Consider the following 27,738-nt stretch of genomic DNA (forward strand, 5'->3'; position numbering starts at 1 on the left):
TGATGGCTATGCATAGATAGAATCCTCCGTTTTAAATCAGCTGAAGGTCTGCATCAGCTGTAAATCCAAAAACTAGTTTACTGTGTATAAAAACTGAACCTGGAGTGATCTCAGCCTGAATTCCAGCACATCAAACTGTGTCCATCAAATGTGGCACATCAGAGCAACACATATCACCAATCTACTCTGTGATATGAAATTGTGCTACAAACCTTTTTGTGTAGAATAAATTAAACATTGAGACCCATGGACAGTTTTTCCTATTCACCCTACATACTAAGCCCAAGATTTCAATCTAAAGTTTTCAGTCACCAGCTAGCCAATAAAGCATCAAGACTAAAATTTAGCTAAACTGCAAACTCCGGGGGAGAGGAACATCGTAGAAACCACAAAATACTCTTAAAATACTTTGGCATCATATGTACAAAATGTGCAGTCAGTGTCATGCCTGGGTACCACAACAGATCAAAACTGGATTGAATGGGGAAAAATAATTTGAAAGGCTTAGTCAATAAAAATAAGTATTACCCCCCTAAGCTATTCAAAATGATTTCATCAAAGACATTAGCACACCATGTACACAAACACAGCAATGCTATGACATGATTACAAATTAAATATTTTAAAAGTGGTTTTTTAAAAAATACAACATAAGACCAATCAAATTAAGTGCACAGAACATAATGCAGAATACTGGTACGTACAGTGACAAGGATATTGAACAAAGTTATTATATTTATACTAAGCAATGCTTTAATATAAAAGAGAGTGTCAACAAAGCTAAATGGATTACTCTTCTTTATGTTGCAACAAAGACCGGCATTCTCCCCTTGGTGGCAAACAACTACATCAACAAAACATAATGACTTAGTTTCCCCAATCTCATGCTGTTTCCTGTAAAATGCTGGACAGTGCTGAGTAACACCCCCCTCCCGAATACCCAATGTAGCCATCAAAAAGTGCAATAAAAATACACACTGCATTTATAAAATGTCCTGTATGCGGTTCAAAAATCTTTGGAAGCATGTTATGACACGTTAGGCTGTACAAACTGACGCATTTCAGAGGCTCCCAAAGTTAACCAAGAGTCTTTTTTTAAAAAAATAATAATAATCAAAGAGGGAATATTCTGTTCTTTTCTCAAGGCTGGTCCGTGTGTGTGTGTGTGTGTGTGTGTGTGTGTGTGTGTGTGTGTACACACACACACACACACACACACACACACACACACACACACACACATCCCCAGACATGGAGTAGCTCAGAAGCAGGTTCCAAGACAGACCCATGAACTGCTGAGTGGCTTCTGGCGTCTGGAAGTTTACAGATCCATCTTGGAGCCAGCCTCATTATTCATTTAGACAAGAATTTTACATGTCTTTTCTAGAACTGGGACCTTTTGTTCTTTTCCTTTCTTCAAATGTTGTAAAAATAACGGACAACCCACAGTGGAAGAAAACCCTACAATACGTCTTCAAGTAAAATAGCTCCTGAAATCAAGAACTCCAGAATCATATGCTACATTTCCCTAAAACCTCTATTTTAGTTTCTGGCATTCAATAATAAATTACGTGGGAAACACCACATTTATTTAATACTGCAAAGTCAGCCTCGGAGCAGAGGTGCGTGTTAAACAAGCATGGCGCTGTTGCTGAAAATGACGTCCGTGCATTTAGTTTCCCCTCCATATCCCCTTGGTTGCCACTGGGAAGAGGTGTGGAAAATGCAACAGAATGACATTATGCCATGGATAAAGAGAGGAACGCGTGGACTTCCAGATGTTGTGGACTCCAACTCCCGTCAGTCCTACCAGCATGGCCAATAGCCAGGTATGATGCAAGTTGCAGTCTAACCACATCTTGAGCGTCAAAGGTTCATCATCCCTGGGATAATTTTTTTTATTACTCATTGGGGAGAGAAAGGGAAAACTGGACATGGTGCTCCCATTTTCAAAAACAGCTTTGTGTTTTCTTTTGTAATGTGTAGCTCAGCCTTCACACTACGATGCTGGACAGAGGTGTGGAAAAAGCCCCATCATGGCATTATGGCATGGGCTAAGTGGGGAACCTGTATGTCCCTCAAGATGTTGTGGCACTCCAAACTCCCATCAGCCTCAGGGAATTATGGGAGTTGGAGTTTAACAACATCTGGAGGGTCACAGGTTCCCGATCCTTGATCTCAGGATAGAAACGACAGTGTTAAAAACCCTCCAGTTCAACCAATGGGCTCACCCAGCTGTTCCCACCCCTCCCTCCACATTGATCATGTAAACGAAACATTGGAATAGTGTCTTCACTGTGTCTCATATTGCAAACCATCAAGAGTACCTTTATTAAGTCTCCTGATCCTCTCTCTTTTTTAAGTGTGTATCTACATCTAAGTGAAAAACTCAGGCTAGTGTTGTCGGTGTGCCCTATTTTGCTCGGTGAAAACACATACTGTGTAAACGGAAGCAGAACGTGGCCCTGTGTTTTCAGTGCGCACTGTGGAAGAAAGCACCCTGGAAGAAAAGAAAACAAAGGGAAACCTCGCTCTTGCACTTTTCTTTTTAAAGTTGAAATGATGACTCTTAACCAAACAGAAGCTGCTGCCCAACAGCGAGATGTTACTGGGGGCTACCTGTTGACCTGATCAAGCTCTTGTGTAAATTGGGGTTTTGACTGTGTCGGTTTCTGCTGCGCACGGAAGAAAACATTGTATTGCAACCTGGGACTTTGCATTGGTGGAGCTGGCGGAGATGGACTGTTTTGTAATGGGCCCTGAAAGTTCCTTTATTACTGTAGCTTTTTTGGCATATGTGGCAGGTTATTGGCAAACTGGAAGGTATGCTTGAGGAACTCTCGTTAGTCTTCTCCATCAGAGAACAGTCTTGGTAGAGGTCTTCATTCAGGATCAAAGGCGGACTTTCACAGCTTTCGTCACTGTCCTCCAAAACCCCAGGACCTTCTTCATTGTCTCCGTCAGAATCCCAAGAGGAATGAGCACTGCCCTCTGACTTGATGCTGGACGTTGTGCTTAAATCCAGAACAGCCCCATCGTTTACCAGGTCATACTGATAGCTCTCGGGGCAGGCCTCTCCCATCTTGCTCATTGGGAAAACCAGGCTGCCAGTCCTGTTCATCCCTTTGAAGATGACCGAAGTTTGCTGCCCAACGTGTCCTATCAAAGAGTCGTCCGGACAAATCTCTTTCGCCATATCCTTCAAGAGATACGCTGCATTGAAATGGTGGTTCCTGATTTCCAAGGGATCTTTGGTCAAAAGCTTATGGTGAAGGTTTAGGTTGGAGCTATGTCTGGAGAAAGAAGATCAGGGATGCTGTTAGAATCAAGGAGGAGAAGCAGCTGAACAGTCAACACTTAAGCACAAATTCTGAATGTGAGTTACAGATAGGTAGCCGTGTTGGTCTGCCATAGTCAAAATAAAAAAATTCCTTCCAGTAGCACCTGGAAGGAATTTTTTTATTTTGACTATGGCAGACCAACACGGCTACCTATCTGTAACTGGAACCATGGAAGGCACCACATTGAGCCGCATGAAATGGAAGTCCATCAACCTCACCAGGTATCTGAAGAAGTGTGCATGCACACGAAAGCTCATACCAAGAACTAACTTAGTTGGTCTTTAAGGTGCTACTGGAAGGAATTTTTTTATTCTGAATGTGAGCATTGTCCCAGCGTGGATACTACCCCTCGCCCAAGTGATGAATGCTGTAACAGCAATGTAACCATGGTGTGGAGATAGAGGCGCCTTCCTTGGGTACAATTGGGATAAGGGTACTAAACGGGCAACCAAGAGCATGTAATATATTGATGGCTATGCCTCTAGGATGACCTGTCTCATCACGGCACTGCAGTCATTTCTCTTTGTTCAGGCTTGTGGGAAGGGCGAGGTGAGGATTGTATTTTTTCTGTTGCTGCGGTTTCATTTGCATGGAATTTATGTTGGCCTCTCTTAATATGATTGGTTTTAATTTTATGTATTTCTGACCTGAGACGTTCAGATGAAGAGCAGAATAAATAAAATTATTTTTAAAAATATATCTTAAATTCAGTCCAGTTTGTTTGATCTCCATACCATAAACAGCTAACAGAGCGTAGGGTGACCAAGACAGCCACATTAGCAAAAATTTAAAAAGGACAAGATACATCAAGTGGTGGATAACTTTTGGTCTTCTAGATGTCACTGACTACAACTCCCATCAGCCCTAGCAAGCATAGCCAATGGGCAGGGATAACGGGAGTTGCAGTTCTGTGACATTTGGAGAAACAAAGGTTCCCCACACCTAATATCCATGAACAAATGGTGCCATAGCCTTAAGTAAGACAACACATTTTCTCCCAGTACAGAATAGCTAGTCCCGTTTTTCAAGATGAACAGCCAGATGCAGCAGCTAGTTCTGAGGTCTGGCAAGGGCAGTGAGCCAGGCAGAGCAGTCCTGTTGCATCTCCTCCTTAGTTCTGTCCCCACAGCCAGACACAGGAAGGAAAATCTGGCCACTACATACTGCTAGTAAAAGGTAAATGTAAAGGACCGCTGGATGGTTAAGTCCAGTCAAAGGCGACTATAGGGCTATGGCACTCATCTCGCTTCAGGCCGAGGGAGCCGGCGTTCATCCACAGACAGCTTTCCAGGTCATGTGGTCAGCATGACTAAACCGCTTCTGGCGCAACAGAACACTGTGATGGAAGCCAGAGCGCATGGAAATGCCATTTACCTTCCTGCCACAGCGGTGCCTATATATTTACTTGCACTGGTGTGCTTTCGAACTGCTAGGTTGGCAGGAGCTGGGACAGAGCAATGGGAGCTCACCCCATCGCGTGGATTCGAACTGCCAACCTTCTGATCAGCAAGCCCAAGAGACTCAGTGGTTTAGACCACAGCGCCACCTGTGACCCATACTGCTAGTGGAGAAGGGGGGAAGTGGAAGCAGGAGGCAGCAAGATTTGGGGCCAGCAGCTTCTGAACAGGAACAGTCTTATCTGACTGCAATCTCAGACCTTAAATAGTCCACAACAATTCTTCCTGTTTGTTAGCTACTTCCCAGCTGGCAATGGGATTGAATTGGAACCTGCTCCTGGGAAGAGCAAGACGGGGAACGTGTGGCTCTCCAGATCCTGTTTGACTCTCAGTGCCCATCATTCCCAGCCAGAGGAACAAAATGAATAGATAGATAGATAGATAGATAGATAGATAGATAGATAGATAGATGATATAGATGATAGATAGATGATAGAGATAGATAGATGATAGATGATAGATAGATAGATAGATAGATAGATAGATAGATAGATAGATAGATGATAGATAGATATAGATAGATAGATAGATAGATAGATGATAGATATAGATAGATAGATAGATAGATAGATAGATAGATAGATAGATAGATAGATAGATGATAGATAGATATAGATAGATGATAGATAGATAGATGATAGATAGATAGATAGATAGATAGATAGATAGATGATTGATAGATAGATGATAGATAGATGATAGATAGATAGATGATAGATACATAGATACCACTGTAGATTTTGCTTTAAAAATTTAGGGAGACAGCTGAAAAGGCAAGTTAAATGCAAGACCTTGTTATCCTGCCTGTGCAAGAAATTGCATCTCTAAAAACGACAACCCACAAATAAAATTATTTTCAACCACTGTTATCTACTAGCAATGAAATTTCCAGGGTTTCATTTAACGCCGTGGTTCCCAATGTGAGGCACACGCCCCACAGGGGGGCAAGTTTTTTGGGGGGGAGGAATTCAAAAATGAGTTATTAACAGTGAATGGCCTTTTAGGCTTCCTCCACGTGAACAGGAGTTTACTTTTTGAATAACAGTATTATATGTCACGGGGTGGGGGGGCATCAGGATTTTAGAGACACTTAGGTGGGGCATGGCCAAAAAAAGGTTGGGAACCACTGATTCAATGCCTTCTTGTCCGGGGGCGGGGGGGAAGCAAGGTTTTGTCCCATGGATTTTCAGTGCTCCAATAATGTACGGAACAGCATGAGGAAGATACATGGGGTGAGGGGGCCCACCACAAAAACATGCTTCAAAACTTATTTGCATTTCAGACTAGTCTCCATTGTAGGACTATTATTTTATTTTTATCTTTTAAAAATAATAATAGAAGGATTATGTGCATTGTTTTCTTACCTGTCTCGACTTCTACGAGAAGGAAAGGCAGCATTGCAACCCTCCACGGTGCAAATATGCATTTCTTTTAGGTGTACGTTTTTAAAATGCATTTTCACACTGTAGGGGTTTTTAAAGGTCTTCTTACAGATGTCACAATGGAAACGGCTGTCTTCCCTCTGAAGCCCTAGCGGCGCGTGTTGACTGACACGATCTATATCTTTAAAAGCTTCGAAACCAGGAACGGCTACACTCCTACTGGACAGTGTGCCAAACGCCCCCCTACTCAGCAAGTGGTGTTGCAATTCGGCGCAGTCGTTCATTGGGATCCTGTAATTCAGTTGCTCTTTAAGATAGCCATGGGGTTCTGTCACTGCTTTGATCACATCGCGCTGCTGGTTTGAATCTTTGCAGGCATTTTCACAAGAAACTACCTTTAACAATTTGCCTTGTTCGGGCTTAGCTGTTTTCTCAGGGCGATGCAACTCGTCCGCGTTGGTGCATGTGTTATTTGGCTCAATAGATTTAAAATATGTCGGCCCTCCATCTTCAGAAATGGATTTCTGTGATGTACCTGAATGGGACTTCTTTTCCATTGGGTGGTTTGGGGTTTTTTCTATCCTAGAACCGCCCATCTCAACATGCCCGTCACTTACCGGCCGAGGAGGCATGTCGTCTTCCGAGCTGGCAACTTCGTGAGTTGCGCTAGGGGTATCAACGGCTTCTGTCTCTATCTTGATGGGCATGCTAGACTTTCGGGATTTTTTCTTGGGCAGCGCGTCAAAGGGCGATTCGTTGGAAACCAGCGGCTCAGGGATTGACGAGGAAACCAGAGGCAGGGAAGGAAGGGTGCCGGGAGTATTTGCAAGTTCAGCCGGTGTGACCGGACTGCGATAGAATGGGAGAACTGGCTGCACGGTCCTCAAGTTTGGAAAGAGAATGCCATTTTGGCCAGTACTGTGAAAACCTGGCTGCGTCTTTGAATCGCTGCAAGAACTTCCGTAGCTGGAAACGGACCTACTGTCGGGAGGCAAAATGTTGAAGTCCGTCCGTTTGTTCTCTTCCAGTCCGGTGATGGCCAACCCGTTTCTCAGATCTTTATCCCGGTTGTTCCTGTTCATTGGCATGTGAAGCCTAGGGTTGGGGTTGGCACTGTGTCGATTTCGGCTCCGGAGAGAGCTAAAGACCATGTTGCATCCTTCAATGGTACATTTATGTTTGATCTTCAGGTGGACAGCGTTGTAGTGGATCTTCAGAGTCCCTTTGTCGTAAAAGGTCTTTTCGCACGCTGTACAAAAAACACGCCCTCTCCTCGTGGCGAAGCCGTTTTTTTCGACAGATTTTATTTTACTTTCTGGAGAGAGCTGGCTCATTTCAGGCTTTGTGATGCTGCTGGGCGAACTTAAATCTCTTGGAGAAGTGTCGTCCTTCAAAGCAATATCTGGGCTGGTCGAGGCCATCTCCTTTTCACCTTGAAATGAAGACTCGGAAGTTAGGAAGCTGTTTTCCGCAAACTGCATAGGAACATCTTGCTTGAGTTCATTGCTGCAGTCCTGACTTTGCTCCATCAAAAGCCTCTCAGGGGGTGAACCTATGAGGGGCGGAGGGACAGGACTGAAAAACTGAAAGGGCAACATGAAGGCCATGTTGTTGACAACGTTCTCAAAGTGGTGGATGTTGACAGGGTTCATTTTGTCCAAGGAAGCCGGGAGGCTTGCACTCCTCTGACTACAGCTTTCGATGAATGCCCTAATATCCATATTGGCTGCGGTTGTGGGGATGACGATGGACTGCCCTTCTTTCTCCTGAATCGCCATTAACTCCACAATGGACTTGGTCTCGCCAAAGCGCAGAAATTGCTGCAAAGTAGCCAGTTCTTCTTCACTGGTCATGATACTCCAGTGGTCCAGGACCTTTCCTGCAGCATCCTTAAAAAGACAACAGGCAACACTGTACGTAAAAGAGGAACACACCAACATCAAATTCAGATGGATGCTTCAGGGCAGGGGCAGCTAACATAGATATTGTTGGACTGTAACTCTCATAATCCTTGGCCGTTGGTCATACTGGCTGGAGCTGATGAGGTTTGTAACCCAATGGTATTTGAAAGCACAACGTTGCCTACCTCCCCTTGAGATGCTTATGCTTAACTTGCAAAGCGGAAGGGCCATAGCTCAGTGGCAGATAATCTGCTTTGCATTCAGATTCAAGTCTCAGGTTCAATCCCCGGTGTCCCCAAGTGTGGCCAGAAAAGAGCCATGCCTGAAACCCTCAAGAGCTGCTGTCAGTCAGTGTAGACAATATTGAACTAGACAGACCAACGTTCTGAATCAGCTCCCTATGTTCCTGTGTGCTAAAGTTGCTACTCTGCATGGCCTTCTCCACCTCCCAGTAAAAAAGGAGACAAGACAGACATGCTCCACTCACCCACTCCTTCTGATGTCCTGTCACTCGTCCCACTCACTTGCAGTGCAACACACCTGGGATCCTGCTTGCCAGAACAGGTGAAAGATGCTCCATGCACCATGATAACCACAGAGGGAGCAGGCTAGGGGAACTGTGTTTCCCTTGTCCCTTGCTTCAATGGGAGTTTGAAAGGGCTATATTTGGGGTCAGGATGGCAATAATAATAATACAGTCATACCTCGAGTTGAAGTAGCTTCGGGTTAAGCATTTTCGGGTTGCGCTCCGCAGCGACCCGGAAGTAACGGAGCGTGTTACTTCCAGGTTTTGCCACTCGCGCATGCACAGACGCTCAAAATGACGTCACGCGCATGCGTGGCAGGGGCAAATTGTGACCCGTGCACACGCAGACACGGGTTGTGTTCACTTCAGGATGCGAACGGGGCTCCGGAATGGATCCCGTTCGCATCCAGAGGTACCACTGTAATAATAATAATAATAATAATAATAATAATAATAATAATAATAATAATAATAATATATTTATACCCCGCCCATCTGGCTGGGTATAAGTAAAACATTTAAAACTTCCCTAAACAGGGCTGCCTTCAGATGTCTTTTAAAAGTCAGATAGTTGTTTATTTCCTTGACATCTGATGGGAGGGCGTTCCACAGGGTGGGCGCCACTACCAAGAAGGCCCTCTGCCTGGTTCCCTGTAGCTTCACTTCTTGCAGGGAGGGAACCACCGGAAGGCCCTTGGAGCTGGACCTCAGTGTCCAGGCTGAACGATGGGGGTGGAGACGCTCCTTCAGATATTCTGGGCCGAGGCTGTTCAGGGCTTTAAAGGTCAGCACCAACAGTCTGAATTGTGCCCAGAAACATACTGGGAGCCAATGTGGGTCTTTCTGGAGCGGTGTTATGTTGTCTCACCGGCCCCTCCCAGTCACCAGTCTAGCTGCTGCATTCTGGATTAGTTGTCGTTTCTGGGTTACCTTCAAAGGTAGCCTGGGTGGCATTGCTGATTTGTACTGTTTTTTGGTAGGGGGCAGTTCAGACTAAATAGACACAAGGTGAGGGTTGTGTTTTAGGGTTAGCATTAGGCTCATCTAGCTTAGTATTGTCCACAGTGACTGACAATGACCCTACAGGGTTTCAGGCAGGGGTCTATCCCAATCCTACATGGAGATACCCGGAAATGAACCTGAATCTGAGACCACCTGCGTGCAAAGCAGAGGCTCCACCACTGAGTTACAGCCCTTCCTATAAAGTGACCAAGTGATGGCCAGAGTTAGAAGTGCAGGGTGGGGAGGGTGAGCAGGTCAGGATCTAGCTCAGGAATCCACAGCTGCCCATCACTATTCCAGGCAGTTTTCTAAGAGGTTAGGCTTCTTTGTCTATAATAATTTATAATAATAATAATAATAATAATAATAATAATAATAATAATAATTTATTTATACCCCACCCATCTGGCTGGGTTTCCCCAGCCACTCTGGGCAGCTTCCAACAAAACACTAAAATACAATAACCTATTAAACATTAAAAGCTTCCCTAAACAGGGCTGCCTTTAGATGTCTTCTAAAAGTTTGGTAGTTATTTTTCTCTTTGACATCTGGTGGGAGGGCATTCCAGAGGACGGGTGCCACTACCAAGAAGGCCCTCTGCCTGCTTCCCTGTAACTTGGTTTCTCACAGGGAGGGAACAACCAGAAGGCCCTCCGTGCTGGACCTCAGTGTCCAGGCAGAACGATGGAGGTGGAGACGCTTCTTCAGGTATACTGGGCCGAGGCCATTTAGGGCTTTAAAGGTCAGCACCAACACTTTGAATTGTGCTTGGAAACGTACTGGGAGCCAGTGTAGGTCTTTCAAGACTGGTGTTATATGGTCTTGGTGGTCGCTCCTAGTCACCAGTCTAGCTGCTGCATTCTGGATTAGTTGTAGTCTCCAGGTCACCTTCAAAGGTAGCCCCACATAGAGCGCATTGCAGTAGTCCAAGCAAGAGATAACCAGAGCGTGCACCACTCTGGCGAGGCAGTCCGCGGGCAGATAGGGTCTCAGCCTACGTACCAGATGGAGCTGGTACACAGCTGCCCTGGACACAGAATTTACCTGTGCCTCCATGGACAGTTGGAGAGTCCAGAATGACTCCCAGGCTGCACACTGGTCCTTCAGGAGCACAGTTACCCCATTCAGGACCAGGTCTAGCCAAATCCACACAATTTGCTAAGGCTGAGGGCAGCTTATTTTGGCAATTCTGTGATATATATTATTCTTGGATTTCAATCACCCCAACATTTGTTCTTTCTAACACAGCACCGATGATTAGAAAGTATTTTGCAATCTCCCCAGAAAAAAATTAAGATGTGTACTGGCGAAACAACATGTACGAATGGAGAGAGAGAGATGGAGCAATCAGAAGAAGATTTAGCTCCACATTTAAGTCAAGTATTCTTCCACTGCAAGTTTAATAATCTTCCAAGCTACTAAGATCAGAGAACAAATGAACCTGCATCGATCCTTCGCCAGTGTTTACAGAGCACAGCTGTAATTACACTAGAGTGTTGCAAGTTCTTTCAAACTCCAGCCATACCTAACTTTCCCCAATATCTGTAATAAATATTTTATCACAGAACATGTATTTGATGGCCTACTGAGGGTTTTCACTGGGCACACAAGACTTCTCTAAGATGATGAAGAATGTATCATCATCAATTTTTCATGCAAAAAAGGTTCAAGGTAATTGAGCCCATATTTTTTAATCCTAACACTAAAAAGCAAAATTATCAAGTGCCATGAAATATTTATTCGTGCCATAACATAAATCATAATGCTGCTTTACATTGGAACAAGAATGCCAACGGAGGAGCAGCATTTGTGTAAACATAAGGAGCTAGCTTCTGCCCCGGTGTACTGATGATGCTGGAGAAGTTCCAAATGGCAGAACTGAAATGGATAAATTTATGGTGAATGTCTGCGTTATAAGGGTGCTAGTGCAGCTTCAAGTTCTGATGCAACTGGGTGAGCTGCTGGGATGCCAGCAGAACGTTCACAAACATTCAAACTTCTCAGTAAACAAAGCTTGCAGAAAGCTTTTCTTAAAAATTATTTGCACTTCTCCAGATGTTGGGGTGCCCACAAACACGCAGACGACTGGTTTCTCGGCCTCATTTCTGCCCCGATTCTCTTGTCACCCTCCTAGAGGGAGCGAAGACCTAGAGATGTACCTGTAAGACATATCCACGTATGTAGTCTTGAAGTGTCCAGTCCAGAGCATGGAGGATATGAATGACTTCTTCTTGCTTCAGGACACTGAAAAGCCGATCTAAGAGAATTTTGAGACGGACAGGAACTGCTTGAGTTCCATACAGCATGAGGCTGCTGATATCAAATACCACATTAGACTGGACTATTTCCACTTGGCTTGTTGGGTAGAGGTTAGGGATCCTTAGCTTACTTAAGGCTGAAAAGAAAAGGAAAACAAAAGGCGAGTGACTACTTATGCATAAATGGGTATGAGACAATTAGACAAAAAGAACACCATTGGGGTACTAGGGGTTTGAACTTGAGCAGTATTTCCCAATTATTTAAGCTTGGGGAGGGGTTGGGTGCAAATTCTGGTTTGGCGCATGATCCCTTTGCTACGTTGGCTAGGCTAGGGATGGACGGGGCTGTGAACTTTGGTTCGCCCCGTTTCTCATTTTTCCACCTGGAAGGCACCATGTTGACTGTAATAATCATCACCATATTTTTACCCAGCCCATTCAACTGGGTTGCCCCAGCCACTCTGGGGCAGCACATACAAAAAAACATACTAAAATATTAAACATCAAAAACTTCCCTATACAGAGCTGCCTTCAGGTGTCTTCTAAAGGTTGTATTGTTGCTTATCTCCTTGACATATGATAGGAGGGCATTCCACAGGGTGGGTGCCAATACCAAGAACTGTCCCCAGTTTAGCCTAAATCGTGTTCTGAACATTCAGAATTATGTAAACCTCTTGTAAAGCAAATTGCTATTAGTTACGTAGCAATTCATACTAGTTATGGATTGCACCAAAGAAGTGCTTTACTATCCCAAAGCTGAGCTGAGTATGACTCTATAGACAATTATTATAAGCAATTTCTGAGTTTTGTTATTAGTGACTTTGCAATGTCTCCGTTAATAAACTGAAAACTGTACTTAAGACAGCTGGTGGCTACTTGGTAAGGCAAGGATTTTTTATTTTCTTTTAAAATTCTTTGAGGTTTATTACCATGTGCTACCCATCCATGCCGACACTGGTCACATTGTCGCTGGTTTATTTTCCCAGGTTTGAAGCACTGGCAGCTGCAGCTTACCAGAGTGCAACGGATGGCCTGAAAGAGCAGAAACAGATTAAAACGTTAAAGGGTGAGTAACATGTGCAACACGCTGGAGAGAGGAAAGGGGAAGGGGAATGGAATAAGCATAGGCAAATATGCAAAAAATGAAGAATTATGAATATGCATAGATAGGGCTGCCATATGTCTGGAATTTCCTAGACATAGTTGGGATTCGTTCGTGAAAAATAGTGTCCGGGTAGAATTTTAAATGTCTGTGAAAACCTGGGTGTATGGCAGCCATATTAGAAGTGGGACTTTTTTGGTCAAAATTCCTAAAAAAGAGCTCCAAAACATCATATTTTGGGGGGGGGGAGAATTTTTTTTGGGGGGGGAAAGCTGAACAACTTTTGTGTCTGGATTTTCACTTGTTGAAATATTGCAAGCCTAATAGAACACAATAGTCACAATGTGGGTCAACCTTTTTTATGGACTGTACTATTTCAGACTAAGGATGGTTTCTCAAAGTTTGTCATTTTTCCAGTGTCAGGTTCAGTGCTTCACATTTTCCCATTAGTTTGAGGGTGTCTCTTTTTCTTTTTTTAAAGTTCTCGTGAATATGTACCAGCATTTTAGTGTGATTTTCCCTAATATAATTGTTTGTGTGCAATTTTGCCAGGTACACACCTTTTTGCATTTCTCTGTGCTATTTTTTAAAACAATATATGGATTTTCATGCACACTCTTCCCCCAACATATGCATTTCTGTACACAACAAATGGTTGCAAAATTCAGAAATGTGCAAATTTCAACAGATTGCTGTGTTCCGGTTGGTATATTGTTCTGGAAAGCATGAATTTGGTGGGGTTGCTTTTAAATGCAAACTGAACTAAATTTCTCCCCTGCAGGTTATTCCATGTTTTCTCATATATATATATATATATATATATATATATATATATATATATATGTTATTCCATGTATGTATATGTATGTGTGTGTGTGTGTGTGTGTGTGTGTGTGTATATATATATATATATATATATATATATATATATATATATATACTCTTTTCCCACAGAAAGCTAGCACATCAGAGAGAACCATTCTCCTAGCTCAGCCTTCTCTGTCTAATATTTAGGGTCAAATGACAAATTATGCTAAATGTGTTTCTTTCCACCTCTCTCTCTTTAACTAAAAGCAGCCACAGGGATGGGGAGGGTGACCTAGATCAGCACAGCAGCACAAGGGGCGGGGGCGGGTTTAACCCTTTCCCTATGCATCCACTTCCTGCTGAAAGATCCCCAAAAGCTGCCATTTCACCCCCAGCTTTGGGGGAGCATTTTCAAAAGAGAAACACCCTGTGCTAGCGTCTTTGATCTGAATCTGTTCCTCCTTGCAGCTGCTGTTAGGTTGCTGTTTTTTAAAAAAAAGAGAGAGAGGAGGAGAACCCCAGTCACAAAATTCAAAGATATGTTTAGCATCACATGTGGTTTGACCCACATTTGCTACATGCCAACAAATAAATGGGACTTAAAAAATGCTTCACCTTAGAGAGATTGTACCCAACAATAAGAAAACAAAGGGCAAGATTTTCCCCCAAACCATGTATTTAAATGCTTCTAACTATGAAACTATAGATACCAACTGAAACCCAGATCATTTTATTTTTTTTATAATAATTTTTATTACATTTTTCCAAATCACAGAAAGAACAGAAGAAAAAGCAGAACAGAAGAAAAAAAGAAAAAAGAACAGAAAATCACATCCATTTCAACAGCCCATTTCAAACCTCCATTGGACTTCCCCACATCTCCCGCACAATGCATTCCTGACAATAAAGTCATCAGCAAATTATACCCTTATTTCGTGTGTTTCTTTATATTTTCAATTGCAATTTAAGTTTAAATCTCTTATTCTCCATTTATTCTAAAAATATAACATGATATCATTTTTACCCATTTAAACTTTGATTCTTTCACAAATGTTAGCAATTTCATAGATAATTAAATTTCATTACTGGGGCTAACGTTCCAAGTCATACGACGTCTTATGTTTCATACAACTTATAATACTTTTGCAAATAGTCTTTAAATTTTTTCCAGTCCTCCTCCATTGCCTCTTCTCCCAGGTCTCGGATTCTTGCAGTCATCTCGGCCAGTTCCATGTAGTTCATCAATTGCGTCTGCCACTCCTCCAGTGTGGGCAAATCTTGGGTCTTCCAATGCTTGGCGATAAGAATTCTTGCTGCAGTTGTAGCATACAGAAAAAAAGTTCTATCCTTTTTTAACACCTTCTGGCCGACAATGCCCAGAAGGAAGGCCTCTGGTTTCTTGGGAAAGGTGTACTTAAACACCTTTTTTAACTCGTTATAGATCATTTCCCAAAAGGCCTTCAATCTTGGACAAGTCCACCAGAGGTGAAAGAATGTCCCTTCAGCCTCCTTACATTTCCAACATTTATTATCAGACAAATGGTATATCTTAGCGAGCTTGACTGGGGTCATGTACCACCTGTATACCATTTTCATAATGTTTTCTTTCAAGGCATTACATGCCGTAAACTTCATACCGGTGGTCCATAACCTTTCCCAGTCCTCAGACATAATATTGTAACCAATGTCTTGAGCCCATTTTATCATGGCTGATTTAACTGTCTCATCCTGAGTGTTCCATTTAAGCAGCAAGTTGTACATTCTCGATATTACCTTGGTCTTTGGTTCTAACAACTCTGTCTCAAGTTTCGATTTTTCCACCTGGAATCCTATTTTTTTATCTAGCTTAAAAACCTCATTAATTTGGGCATAATGTAGCCAATTTTGCACCTTATCCTTTAATTTTTCAAAGCTCTGCAACCTCCAATTACCTCCAATGTTTTCTATTATTTCCCAATATTTCGGCCAATATGCCTCCATATTGGATGTTTTCCGAGCTTTGGCCTCTATTGGTGAAATCCACCTCGGGGTTTTACTTTCCAATAAGTCTTTGTATTTTTTCCAGACCATAAATATTGCTTTTCTGACAATATGGTTTTTAAACATTCCATGTGTTTTCCCCTTGTCATACCACAAATACGCATGCCAACCTAACGAATTATTGAAGCCTTCCAGATCTAGGACATCAGTATTTTCCAATAAAATCCAATCTTTCATCCAGCAGAAGGCCGCAGCTTCATAGTATAACCTTAAGTCCGGCAGGGCAAACCCCCCTCTCTCCTTTGCATCAGTTAGTATTTTAAACTTTATTCGGGGCTTTTTGCCCTGCCAGACAAATTTAGAGATGTCCTTCTGCCACTTTCCGAAACAATCCACTCTGTCCACAATCTGCAAGGCCTGGAACAAAAACAACATTTTTGGCAAAACGTTCATTTTTATAGCTGCAATTCGGCCTAACAAGGATAGTTTCAATCTTGACCAAATTTCTAGATCTTTTTTGACTTCTGACCAACATTTTTCATAATTATCTTTAAATAGATTCAAGTTCTTGGAGGACAGATTGACCCCCAGGTATTTCACTTTTTTTACAATGTTTAGTTCTGTTTCCTTCTGAAACCCCTCTGTTTCAGTAACCGTCAAGTTTTTCCCTAACACCTTAGTTTTTTGTTTGTTCAGCTTAAAACCCGCCACCCGACCAAATTTCTGAATCAATTCCAAAACTCTTTTTGTACTAGGTTCTGGCTCCTGTAATGTTAAAACCAAGTCATCTGCAAATGCTTTCAGTTTATATTGTTTCGCTCCGACCCGTATTCCTTGTACCTGCCGATCCTCCCTTATCATATTCAGCAAAACCTCCAGGACTGAAATAAACAACAGAGGGGATAGGGGGCACCCCTGGCGTGTTCCTTTTTCAATATGAAGTTCTTCTGTCACCACATTGTTCACTATCAACTTAGCTTTTTGTTCTGAATAGATTGCCTCTATTCCATTCTCAAACCCCCTTCCCACTCCCATCCCTTCCAAGTTTTTCTTCATAAATTTCCAAGAAATGTTGTCAAAGGCCTTCTCCGCATCAATAAAAATTAACACTGCTTTAGTGTTAATATTTGTTTGTAAAAGTTCCAGAATATCGATAATGTTCCTGGTATTATCATACAAATGTCTACCTGGGAGAAAGCCTGCTTGGTCCTTATGGATTACTTCATTTAGTACTTTTTTAAATCTGTTAGCCAAAACATCCGCAAATATTTTGTAATCCACGTTTAGGAGTGAGATGGGGCGGTAGTTCTTGAGTTGAGTCTTTTCAGTTTCCACTTTAGGTATCAGTGTGATGAATGCTTCTTTCCACGTATCCGGTGCCCTCCCTCCCCCCATAATCTGGTTGCAAACCTCCATTAATGGTTGTATCAAATAGTCTTTTAAAATCCTGTAGTACTTGGAGGTGAGTCCATCAGGGCCCGGAGATTTGCCTAGTTGCATATTCTGAATGGCATCCTCGATTTCCTGTTGTGTTATTTTACAATTCAAGATTGATCTCTTCTCTTGAGATAATTTTGGTAGGCCGTTATCTTTCAAAAATTGTTCTATCTCAGTTGCTTCCTCGGATTCTTGTGTATACAGTTTTTTAAAGTATTTCTGGAAACACCTTCTAATTTCTCCCGGTTTCTGAATATTTTTCCCTTCAACTTCTAAGTTGGTGACATAATTTAATTTTTGTCTCTTTTTCAACTGCCAAGCGAGCAGTTTCCCACATTTGTTTGCAGATTCAAAGGATCTTTGTTTCATTTGTTTGATTTTCCATTCCACTTCTTGGTTAATCAATTTCGCATATTGTGACTGGTGAAATTTGATTTCTCTTAAAGTCTCTTTTGATTTTGGATTCACTCTTAATTTTTTCTCTCCATCACTTATCTTCTCCAATATCTTGTCTTTTTTACTATTCCAAAGTTTTTTCTTTATTGTATTCTGTTGTATCAGAAACCCTCTCATAACAGCTTTGCTTGCGTCCCAGATAATTCTTTTTTCCACCGAGGTATTGAAGTTAATTTCAAAATAATCCTTTAAAGTTTTTTGGGCCTTCTTTACGATCTCTTGATCTCTTAACAGGTTGTCATTCATTTTCCATCTGAAGGAGTCGGCAGTAGTAAATCTCATTTCCATTTTCAAAGCGTTATGGTCGGAGCAAGTCTTTGGGCAGATTTCTATTTTTGTAGTCTTAGGTGCCAGCCCTCTAGTTGCCCAGATTTGGTCGATTCTTGTCCATGACAGGTGGTGAAACCCAGATCATTTTAAAAGATGTGTTATTTAAGGCTATCTTTTAAAATCTAAACAAAAAAAACAAAAAATCCTTCCAGTAGCAACTTAGAGACCAACTAAGCTTGTTATGAGCTTTCGTGTGCATGCACACTTCTTCAGATACACTGAAACAGAAGTCACCAGACCCTTATATATAGTGAGAGGGTGGGAAAGGGTATGACTCAGAAGGCTGGTGGGAATGGGTGATTGGCTGATAGGTGTGGTAAACCTGTTGCCGACTGTCTCACAGGAAAATGCAAGGGGTGAGATGGCTAAAAATAGTTTTATCATGTATAATGAGATCAGAATCCAATGTCTCTATTCAGACCAGGTCTCCCCATGGTTTTAAGTTTGGTAATACGTTGCAATTCAGCAACTTCTCTTTCCAGTCTATTTCTGAAATTCTTTTGCAATAAGACAGCTACTTTGAGATCTTGCATAGAATGTCCTGGGAGATTGAAGTGTTCTCCTATTGGTTTCTCTGTCTTGTGATTCCTGATGTCAGTGGCACTGTGGGTTAAACCACAGAGCCTAGGGCTTGCCGATCAGAAGGTCGGCGGTTTGAATCCCTGCGATGGGGTGAGCTCTCGTTGTTCGGTCCCTGTTCCAGCCAAGCTAGCAGTTCGAAAGCATGTCAAGGTGCAAGTAGATAAATAGGTACCGCTCTGGCGGGAAGGTAAACGGTGTTTCCGTGCGCTGCTCTGGTTCGCCAGAAGCGGCTTAGTCATGCTGGCCTCATGACCCAGAAGCTGTACGCCAGCTTCCTCGGCCAATAAAGCAAGATGAGCGCCGTCACCCCAGAGTCGTCCGCGACTGGACCTAATGGTCAGGGGTCCCTTTACCTTTATCCTTTGGAGTAGGGTTTGGTAGGGTAGGGTTTGGTAGGCGTAGGGTTTAGTAGGCGTAGGGTTTGTTTTAAAATCTAGTTTTTCTTCCAGTAGTTCCAGGGATGGGAATCTGTGGCCCTCCAGATGTTGCTAGATTCCAACTGCCATCATCCCTGACCTGGGATGCTGACTGGGGCTGATGGAACTCCAGAAATATCTGAAAGGGTGCGAGTCCCCCAACTGAGAGGGTATGTCATTTTAGGGGGTGAAACTTAATTTTTGCTTTCCCCCCAGTTATGGGTGTGAGGAATTAAAACCTGCTATTATTATTGTCATCAGACAACATATAAAATTATTATTATTATTATTATTATTATTATTATTATTATTATTATTATTATCAAGCTTGGTAAGTCTATGTTTGGTGAAGAAGCACATAAACTGCTTTCAGAAAACCAAAGAATTTTAATGTTACCTTCTGAAAATGTTGGGTAATGATGACGTTGATGATGATTAATAATAATAATAATAATCTGCAAGTACTTGGCAATCATTTTTAACTATTTCCACGCAACTGTACACACATTTTACTTAACAAGCAAAACTAAACTATATTATTTTAGCCAGAATTCCAGGTCATGCTGCAACATTTTAGCAGCCCTCGTTTTGGGAATTTGAAAGCTGAAAAACTCATCACGCCCTACTGCGCCAGCTCATTTTGCAAAGGCTGAAACTTGAGCAAAGAAATTTAAGTCAACCAGTCATATGAGTTTTAACTGCGTAAGTTTGCATGGGTAAAAAAGAGTATCTCCAAAGGGGGGGAAATCTTTAGATGATGTCACTACAGGCATCATTCTGCAAGTAGTGCACTGTGTCATATTTCATAGAGACTTCCTCAGGCAAGGCCTTCTTCCACCTGCCTTCCCCCACCCTCTAGCCTCTGCTTCTCAATTTGTATTGTATTATTTTATGTACTGTGGCTTGCCGTTGTTTTATTGACTATAGTTTAGAAATTATTTATTGTAACTGTTGAGTGGACTTCTTTTTAACTTTTATATGTTGACATTATTCTTTTATACTGTTCTAATGATTGTTGAATGTTACTTTTTTGGTGTAGGTTGCTTATTTTAAAGTTTTGTTTTATTGCTACATTTTTGTACTGCATTAGATTGTTATAAGACGTACATTTTTTGTTTCTTTAGCTTGTAAACCGCCTTGAGTATTGTAAGATAGAAAGACGGTATACAAATTATAAATGATGATGATGATGATAGTAAGTCGCAGGTGAGGCTTGGCATCTACAGGGAGCAATCGCTGATAGGAATGTTATGATTCCGAATAAGTTACATTCCCATTCTCAGACACTCACTGTATTTCTCACACAGACAAATACAGTGGTGCCCCGCAAGACGAATGCCTCGCAAGACGAAAAACCCGCTATACGAAAGGGTTTTCTGTTTTTCGATGCGGTTCGCAAGACGAATTTCCCTATGGGCTTGCTTTGCAAAATGAAAAAGTCTTGCAAGTCTTGCAATTTTTTTCGCTCCCCCCTTTTTCTAAGCTGCTAATAGCCTTTTAGCTGCTAAGCCACTAAGCCTTTAATAGCCGCTAAACCGCTAATAGCGCTAATCCGCTAATCTACTAATAGGGTTGCTTCGCAAGACGAAAAAACCGCTAGACGAAGAGACTCGTAGAACGGATTAATTTCGTCTTGCGAGGCACCACTGTACAGCCCATGCTGGTTAGAGGGGAAAGTGTTTCCTGAGGGCCAGGGACAGAGGTTGAAGGGCCATATTTGACCCCACCCTTGAAAGAGGCCTTCATGCACACTGCTTCTTCCCAGTGCTATTTTTCAAAAGAAAAAAGAAAAAAAAGGGCCAGAATTCACCATTACGACTTCCCTTTTTTGTCTTAGAATGGCAATGGTGCTCACATGAGATGCACCGGAACTGGGTTCTGGTGAGTTCTGACAAAAAAATAGCCCTTCCCATCCCCCATACTGAGTAGTAAAAAGGCACACAGTGTGGTAATTAATAGTAAAACAGAGGGAAAATGGGGGGGGGATATTCGGACAGGGGAGGCATGATCATTTGCAGAAAGCGACTAAATTCCTTTGTGTTTAAAAGCAATCTCCATGACTGATACCTCCACTGCCTGTTTATGGCAGCCCCCTGTACCTTGTGTACAGTTGCACAGAAAAAGGAATTCAAGCAAGCGTAATAATAATAATAATAATAATAATAATAATAATAATAATAATTATTTATTTATATCCCGCCCATCTGGACAGCTCCCAACAGAATACCAAAAACACGAGAAAAGGTCAAACATTAAAAACTTCCCTAAATAGGGCTGCTTTCAGATATCTTCTAAAAGTCAGATAGTTGTTTATTTCCTTGATATCTGATGGGAGCGGGCGCCACTACCGAGAAGGCCCTCTGCCTGGTTTCCCTCACTTTCCCTCATGATGGGGTACACTATCAAAGGAAAAGTAACCCTCTTAGAAATTAATTGATAGCCTTCCTATTGATACAAGTACCGGACATTTAAGGGAGCAGGAGCTTCCATCTTCAACATCATCAACATCCACCTTTGGTTACTCTAGAGCAGTGTTTCCCAACCTTTTTTGGGCAAAGGCACACTTGTTTGATGAAAAAAATCTCGAGGCACACCACCATTACAGCCCCGTGACGTCAGCGCGCAGCGTCACGCCGGGAGGGACGCACGAAAGTGTAAGTTTCAATTTTTTTCCCTCCCCCTTGCCGGGGAACCTCCAAGCTTTGGGGGTGGGGGGGGAGGAGGCAGCAAAGCGAGGCAGGAAGGAGAGCGCGGCTTGGCTGGGTGAGCTTTGGCAGGGGCAGGGAATTAGAGCCGCGAGGCGGGCGCTGCGGATGGAGGTGCTGCCCGCCGAGCTCGCAGGCAGGCAGACGGTGAGAGCCCCGCGCTGGGCGGCCTCTCCTCGCCGCCGCCGCCCCGCCTCTCACCGCCCAACTCACCCGCCTCCCTCCAGGCAACATCTCGCGGCACACCAGGCAACATCTCGCGGCACACTAGTGTGCCGCGGAACAGTGGTTGGGAAACACTGCTCTAGAGAGAGGAGTGGATTGGACAGTATATATAAAAGTATATTATTATTATTATTATTATTATTATTATTATTATTATTATTATCATCATCATCATCATCATCATCATCATCATATTTCCCTTTACCGAAGATCCCAAGGTGGTTTGCAACAGAAAAATAGGGAATGAGAATACAAAATAAAACAAAAACAAACCAATAACCCTCTTCCCACAAACACATTTGAAAAGCCATAGGCCTGGTTATAGAGAAACATTTTTGTCTGGTGCCTAAAGATATATAAGAAAGGTGCTAGACCAGCCTCCCTGAGGGGAGTATTACACAAATGGGGAGCCACTGCAGAAAAGGCCCATCCTTATGTTGCCAGCCGCCAGAGACACATGAAGACGGTTCTCAGGTGATGAGTGTCAGATCTGGGTTGGTTCATATAAAAAATAAAAATAGAGTCCAGGTTACAGCAATGGTATTAAAGGGGAATCTCAAAAAAGTTTAAAGGCTATGGATGGAGGAACACTTTGTAGGAGTGGTTCGTTTAAAAAACATTAAGTAAATCAGTAAGCGAACATTGCAAAAACTAAGAAATGTACCTGAGAAAAAGCAATCAGTTTCCTGTGAATTTACAACACATGCATCACAACACACACTGAGAACTGAGCTCTGAGAGTCACTTTGCTTTAGATAGCTGGTTAGCCCAGCAGTTGGCATACTTCTGATAGAGCCGCAGAAAGTCATAAATTTTCTTTATAAGGTTCATCTAAGTGGGATGGCGGGGCGGGGAGAAAGTATGTTTTGTTGAGCCAAGGCCTCGTTGACTTCACGAGATGTCAACTATAACTGGAGTTCAATTATATTACCTCACTGCACTCCTGAAAGATGCCGTACTTTCCATAGACTGCGGTCTGTTCATCAGCCCCAGAAGATCAGAGTTAGATCAGCATTCCATAAATAAAGAGAGTCCGCAAAGAGGCGTCCCAGCAAAAATTGCAAGGTGTGTGTGTGTTTTTTCGAAGGCAGTTGTCCAAACAGATACATCAAGATGCAATCTAATATTCTTTCAGATAACCTTCACTTATTTCATGGGCTTTTACTTTCTTTCTCCATTCATCAAATTTCATCACTTCCTCGCACTTTTTGTTTGATTTGTTAGGCTTGGGTTAAGCTGTTTCCCTGTCTGCTGCCCCGTCTGCTTACAGGCACGAACCTCTATATAGGATTGCAAGAATGCTAAATACAACAAGGTATTCATTTGCTAGATACCGGGCCAGATTACTGAATATTCAGCTGATGTTGTGTGATAGTTGTGTGGCTAAAGACTTCAATGCCTAAGTAGGAAACCCCTGTTTTCTAACAATTCCCTCCTTGCTTTTTATAGTTCCTGTGTGTTTGTTGATACATCTCTTATTTGCTGTCATATTATATTCACTTTTGACCAGGGCGGATTTGATTTAAATCACGATTTAAATCACTAGTCAGTAAGACTTGATTTAAATCATTTATTTTTTTACAGAAAGACTCATTCTTGCTGGTATAATCTTAATATTGACAACCAAATGAAGGTTTCATTTTTGGAGTAATACATTTTCAGAGTAGTTTTTACAGTTCTATCAAAAATTACTGATATGGTTATACTATTAAAAATACACAGACAGATAATTATGAAATTATTGTGAGGTTTAATAAGTTAACTGTTTATATTTGGACAACTTTTCTGCTGTACTTTATCGGAAGGAGAAAAATAATCATTTCCTTAATAACAATTTATTTAACTAGAACAATAGCATTATAGCATATGTATCCAGGTTTGTTAACTGATGTGGTTATTATTATTTTTTAAACAACAACTTAGATTGAGTTTTAGCACACATGAAAAACTTAAAACAAATCCTTATTTCCCGATGAATAGCCTTTGGACTATAATGTAACTTAAATAGAAAACTATCTTTAGAAAGATTTTTCCTCCAAAAGCATTTTATTTTAAAAATCCAATTTAAATTTAAAAAAATCTGATTTAAATAAAAAAAAAGCCTGAATTGTTATTATTATTTTTTAAAAAATCATAGATTTTTATCCACCCTACTTTTGACTGGAAGCCCGTTTGACGACCACTGAGTGGCATACGCGGGCTACAACAGCAACAACAATAAATTCTTTTGGGAGTTTGCCTCTGGAAACCTTTAAAAACCCCTTTTAAAAAGCTGCAGCACTTACCAGATTGGTATGAATGGTGGCAATGGCAGCTGTCAGTCTTCCTCATCGCTGGAGGACGATGTGGAAACAATGACAAGGCAGGCAGACTGGTACTCCAAAGTGCTTGCCTGTGATTCAGAGGTACACCGGTACCCTGAACTGCTAGCCATTTCCCCCACTCAGTGTCAGCCATTTTTTCAGTTTCCCCACTCCCCCTCTTTTTGGCTGTTTTTGCCCTCTTTGTACCTTTTTGCAGATTAAACTGATGTATTTAATTCCCCCCTCACCTCGCATTTACACAGTCATGCGCGAGTTGAACACATGGCAAGTGGGGAGATGTCTGTATTCCACATCTTTCCCCTCTTTTCTTGACCCTCCCACCCCAAACCCTCAGTATCTTGCCACTGAGCACGCTCAGTTCTCATTGGGCTCTCTCTCCCCCCTGCCTTTAGGGGGAGCGGGCTCCCATTTCCTCCCCCTACTTCCGCATATATTGGGAATCCCTCCAGCAGGCCGATATTTCCATTTCATTTCCTTAAAGGGGGCATTTTGCTGCATCGCCAATATAACTTTACTGCAGCGTCGACCATCAGTATATACGATACAATTTAAAGACATAATGGCCGCGTGTCCCACCTCACAGAAAGCATTCCTCCATTTGAAGGACTGTCCCGTCTGTCCAATTTAAACATAAATAACCATAAGGAGGGAGAGTGAGGGCACCGAAACTGCCCACCAACAGGAATAGCTCCATCTGCTCCATCTGCACCACACATTTAAAGCAGTATCATTCCACTTTAAACAGTCATGGCTTCCCCTCATAATCCTGGGTTCTGTGGCTTGTCAAGGGTGCTGGGGGTAGTTAGAAGACCCCTACTCCCTTCAAAGAGTGACATTTCCAAGAGTGGTTTAATAGTCAATCCTTCTTCCCAAGGAATTATGGAACTGACATAACTTGCCACAACAATTGATTGTTTTCTTTGTTGCTAATATTAACTTACGGCCTTTTATGGATGCTTCTTCCAAATGCTCAAATACCACTGGATATACTAACTCAGTAACCCTTACAACAGCCCTGTGAGGTAGTCAAGAACGAGTACAGTGGAACCTCAGGTTGCGGATGTCTTCCGTGACGGAGGCACGTCTGCAACCTGCAGCGTTTGCATCCTGAAGTGCTGTGTCTGCGCCAGCACGATTTGGCGCTTCTGCGCATGCGTGAAGCACAATTTAGCGCTTCTGCGCATGCATGAGCGATGAAACCCAGAAGTAACCCCTTCCAGTACTTCCAGGTTTCCCGCGGTCCGCAACCTGAAAACATGTAACTTGAAGTGTCTGTAACATGAGGTATGACTGTACTACACTGGGGTTTTGGGGGTTTTTTGGCCAGAACTCACCAGAACTCAGTCCTGGCACCTCTCAGGTGAGCGCCATTGTCATTCTAAGAGAACGAGGGAGGTGTTCATGGTGAGTCCTGGCACCTCTTTTTCTAGAAAAATAGCACATTAGAGATGGGAGGCTTGAGGGACAAAGAATGCACAATTAAAGCAACTGCATATTATTTCATTGTACAGTCCTGCTTCCCTTTTGCTTTCCCTGTATGTTTCCCCTGCATATGTCTTTAGATTGTAAGCAAATTAGGGCAGGGACCTGTCCTTTTGTAATCTTTAAAGTGCCACCATGCTCACGGGTGGCACTGTATAAATTAGGAAATCAGTATATAATTCCATTGAATAAGTTTCTACCAAAGCGAAGGTTTGAATCAAAGGCTTCTTGGTTCACACCTCTACCTTTGGGATGACAGTACACATGAAAACAGATACTTCTATACAGGCAAATGTCACTGTAAGTTTTGTTCTGGCCCGCTTAATTTAAACAGAGACAGCTTTGTAGTCGGCATTCAGGGTGGCGATAAAGAGGTAGATCAGTCCCAGAGCAAAACTCGACCAACAGGACAGCTGGCAGATTTGTGGGTCTCGCAATGGAAAGCAGACCGTTATCAGAACTCATCTGTCTCTGGATTAAGGTAGAAATTCTTTCCCAAGTGCAGTTTAGGTCATTAGAACATCTAAATGCCAAATTCTCTGCTCTGTGTACATGATGGGAACGAGAGAGTGATTTATAGCTTCTGCTAATAGACTGGCGAGCTTGGTACCAGCCGGCCTGTAAACAAGAGAGGGTGTTTTTCCTTCCCTTCCAGGAATCTAATTTCTTGGGTGCCATTATCCATTCAAAATATTTCCTCCGGCTGCTCTAAAATCTTCTTCCCTCCCCGAAATCCTTTTTCTTCTCACACCCTCCGTTTTAGAAAAAATGCACCACCTCACTTGACACCCTTTTACGATGACAAAATTTCCCATTTTTCTTCATCTCCCCACAGTGAGATCTATACTGAACTGGGTCTGGATCAGTTCTGAGCTCAGTCGTGCCCCCGGTCCCCTGAGATTAACCTTGGGAACTGCCTGCAAAACGTCAAGAACAGCGGTATAAAATTAAATGGGTCTGTTTATTAGGCAGTTGGCCTCTCTTAGCACATCTCGTGCATTTCCCTGTTGTTTACAACACATCCAGAAGGATTCCTGAAGCAATTTACAAGAACTTGCAAGATTCAAAAGGTAGATAGACGACGTGCAGCAGAATTTCAGTGCCACAGAAAGATTTAGGACACAGTGATGATTGCCAGGGAAGGAGAGGGCAGGATTTGAAGTGAAGCATAACTGCCCATTAAAAGGCAATCTGGGAGCCTGCTTTTATAACTCAGATCCTCCAAGTGTCCCTACTTTCCACGGACAGTCCTGGATTTACAGAAGCCATCCTGGTTTCTGATTTGATCTCAGAATGTCCCACTTTTCCTTAGGACATCCCTATTTTCATTAGAGAAATGTTGGAGGGTATGGAGTTTTCCGACCCCCAAGTCAAGGAGATAAGTAACTATACAACCTATAGAAGATAGCTGAAGGCAGCCCTGTGTAGGGAAGTTTTTTTTTAATGTGTAATGTTTTATTATGTTTTCAGATATGTTGAAAGTCACCCAGAATGGTTGGAGCAACCCAGTCAGATGTGTGGGGTATTATTATTATTATTATTATTATTAATCAGTAGTTTTCTGGGGGGACGCAGGGGTACACATACCCCTAAGCATTTTGTGAATCTGACGACGGCTTCATTTCCTTTCTTTTCTTTTTTTAAAAATACATTTTAACAATGCCAAATATTAAAAAAAAATACAGGGACAAAGACAAAAAAGATATAAAAACACCAAATACATACAAAATACAACAATACCAACATTAAGCACAAAAATACAAAAATACATGCATTCAAAACTAATAATAAAAAGAAAAAACACATATAGGAAAAACACAAAAATTCCCTCTTTCTTAGTTTTATATCTTAAATTCACATATTTTCCTGACTTCCTCACGTCCCCCGTTCTTGTATCCCTTTTAAAAGTTGGTTCAGCAAATTCACAGCCCATTAATTTATCTGTTGTTGGTTTAGTCTTAAGTTTTACCTTATTGCTAGAACCCCAGCATTTCATTTCAATGTCATCAACGGCTTCATTTCCTT

At 42.2% G+C, this 27,738-nt stretch overlaps 1 protein-coding gene across 2 annotated transcripts in view; it reads right to left on the reverse strand.

Annotated features, from left to right (window-relative positions):
• Window positions 1–1,720: 1,720 nt before the first annotated feature.
• The window catches only part of BNC1 (basonuclin zinc finger protein 1), a 37,110-nt gene continuing 11,092 nt past the window's right edge, over window positions 1,721–27,738 (reverse strand). For both annotated transcript variants that reach the window (XM_082198397.1, XM_082198396.1), the window contains exons 2-5: window positions 12,797–12,899; window positions 11,769–12,004; window positions 6,163–8,069; window positions 1,721–3,293 (exon numbers count right to left, since the gene is read on the reverse strand). In XM_082198397.1, the coding sequence (XP_082054523.1) occupies window positions 2,606–3,293; window positions 6,163–8,069; window positions 11,769–11,915 (2,742 nt within the window). In that variant the 5' untranslated portion in view covers window positions 11,916–12,004; window positions 12,797–12,899 and the 3' untranslated portion in view covers window positions 1,721–2,605. The remainder of the gene's footprint in view (window positions 3,294–6,162; window positions 8,070–11,768; window positions 12,005–12,796; window positions 12,900–27,738) is intronic.

The sequence above is a fragment of the Podarcis vaucheri genome (genome assembly GCF_965113315.1).
Source record: "Podarcis vaucheri genome assembly, chromosome: 14".
Classification (NCBI taxonomy): Eukaryota; Metazoa; Chordata; class Lepidosauria; order Squamata; family Lacertidae; genus Podarcis; species Podarcis vaucheri.